The 1,628-nt window shown below is 60.9% G+C and overlaps 1 protein-coding gene across 1 annotated transcript in view; it reads right to left on the bottom strand.

Annotated features, from left to right (window-relative positions):
* Positions 1 to 1,221, bottom strand: part of Klf1 (Kruppel like factor 1) — a 3,823-nt gene extending 2,602 nt beyond the window's left edge. Inside the window, exons 1-2 of the mRNA XM_019205905.2 lie at positions 858 to 1,221; positions 6 to 260 (exon numbers count right to left, since the gene is read on the bottom strand). Of these exons, the coding sequence (XP_019061450.1) occupies positions 6 to 260; positions 858 to 944 (342 nt within the window). The 5' untranslated portion in view covers positions 945 to 1,221. The remainder of the gene's footprint in view (positions 1 to 5; positions 261 to 857) is intronic.
* Between the last annotated feature and the right edge of the window lie 407 nt (positions 1,222 to 1,628).

Genomic DNA, 1,628 nt, shown 5'->3' with positions numbered 1-1,628 from the left:
CCCAGAGTCTCGGGAGGCGGAGCGTACTGCGCCCCGGGTGTCTCGCCGGGGTTCAGGGCGCAGGTCCGGGGCGCACCGCCCGGCTCCGGGCCCGGGAAGCTGCTGAGGAAGAAATCCAGGTCCCAGGCGGCATCTGCGTCTCTCTCGCCATCCTCGTCCTCCCCGGGAGCGTCCTCCGACTCCGGACTCACGTGAAGGGGCGGCCCCACGGGGACCGGGGGACCTGGGCCCAGGTCCTGCGCCTCGTCCAGGCGCCACCACTGTGGGAGGGAGCACAAGCCTGAGGCGTTTGAGGATACTGGGGCGCCTTGCCCAGGACCGTGCCGGTCGAACACCCCGCGGGGCAGTCTGGCCAGAGGCTTCTCAGAGGGGTCTAGTTCACCTGTCTCTCCCCACACTGCCCCCTCAGCCGGTCTCAGCTCGAGACAGTTCGATCAGGTCTGGCTGGAGACAGGAGATAAGACTTCCATTATCTGGACCCACATTCAGGATGGGGGCAGGGATGGCTGGGTGGGGGAGAGAAACCCAGCCTTGCCTCAGTTTCCCTTCAGACCCTCCCATTTTTTCCTATCTCTGTATAAAATGTATTCCCGAACCCTGGGTTTCTCCCAGGCAACTTTACCGTCTCCTTTTGATAACTCGGTCATCGTCCACCTGAGCCTACGCCTCTAGAGGGGTTAACAGAGAGCTCAGTTTCATTACAGAAACAGGCCACAGCTAGAAGCTTAGACCCCTAGACTACCCGCCCCCCAGACCACACTCAGATCCCTGACCTGAACAGATGGGGATCCCCAACTCCCAAGCTTAATGGCCAAAGCCCTGATTCCCTGGCCCACCTGGCCCCCGCCCGACCGCACCTTAAGAAAGTCCTCCTGGGTGTCAGGGCAGGGCCCCAGAGTGGTCAGCGTGCTGATGGAGGGCAGGGCAGTCTCAGCCGTGGCCATGGCTAGCGGGTGTCTACTCAGGCTCAAGCCTCTGCACCCGTGGCTGCCTTGTGGGCTCTGAGGCTCAGCGGGCCCCTTGGAGGGCTCTTCTGCCCTCGGCTGATTGGCTGCAGCCCCTGATAAGGCCCAGCCAAGGCGGGGGTCACCACTTCTGGGAACAGACCTTACCTCAGCCTGTTTAGATCTGGGCCTTAAAGACAGACCCTGTATCCAAGGCCAAGTCAAGGTGTCGGGATGGCGGGCCCTGGGGATGGGGGTCCAGGAGCCAGGTAAACAGAGGCAAAGTTCCCAAGGAAGCTCAGGTTGGGGGCTTACTCTTGGTTTACCTTCCTGGAGAAGGGGTAAAATACCGAAGGAATACTCTGGGAAGGAGCTTTGGGACCCAGTATCCCCTAAGCGAGGCTCTGCAATTCTACCCCTCCTCAAAAGACAGCAACAACTGTGCTGATGGCGGGACTTGGCACGAACTCCCTAAAGTGCATTATCAGCCATGCCAGATGCTGGAGGCTGCTATCAGGTGGGGGCCCCAGAACAGCCAAAGCTCTGTCCCCCAGTGAGTGGGAGGGCTGGGGGTTGGGTCTGCACATTCCTATGGCTTTAAATTGCCTGGGTTCTGAACCCCCAGGGTCTGAGCCCCACAGTGGGTGGGAGCCTCTGCCAATCAACCCACTGATGCTGCCACAG

Source organism: Fukomys damarensis, unplaced genomic scaffold (assembly GCF_012274545.1).
Source record: "Fukomys damarensis isolate Sample0158 unplaced genomic scaffold, DMR_v1.0_HiC HiC_scaffold_30, whole genome shotgun sequence".
In the NCBI taxonomy this organism is placed as follows: domain Eukaryota; kingdom Metazoa; phylum Chordata; class Mammalia; order Rodentia; family Bathyergidae; genus Fukomys; species Fukomys damarensis.
Note: the sequence above shows the minus strand (reverse complement) of the source record. Positions and strands in the feature narration are given on the sequence as shown.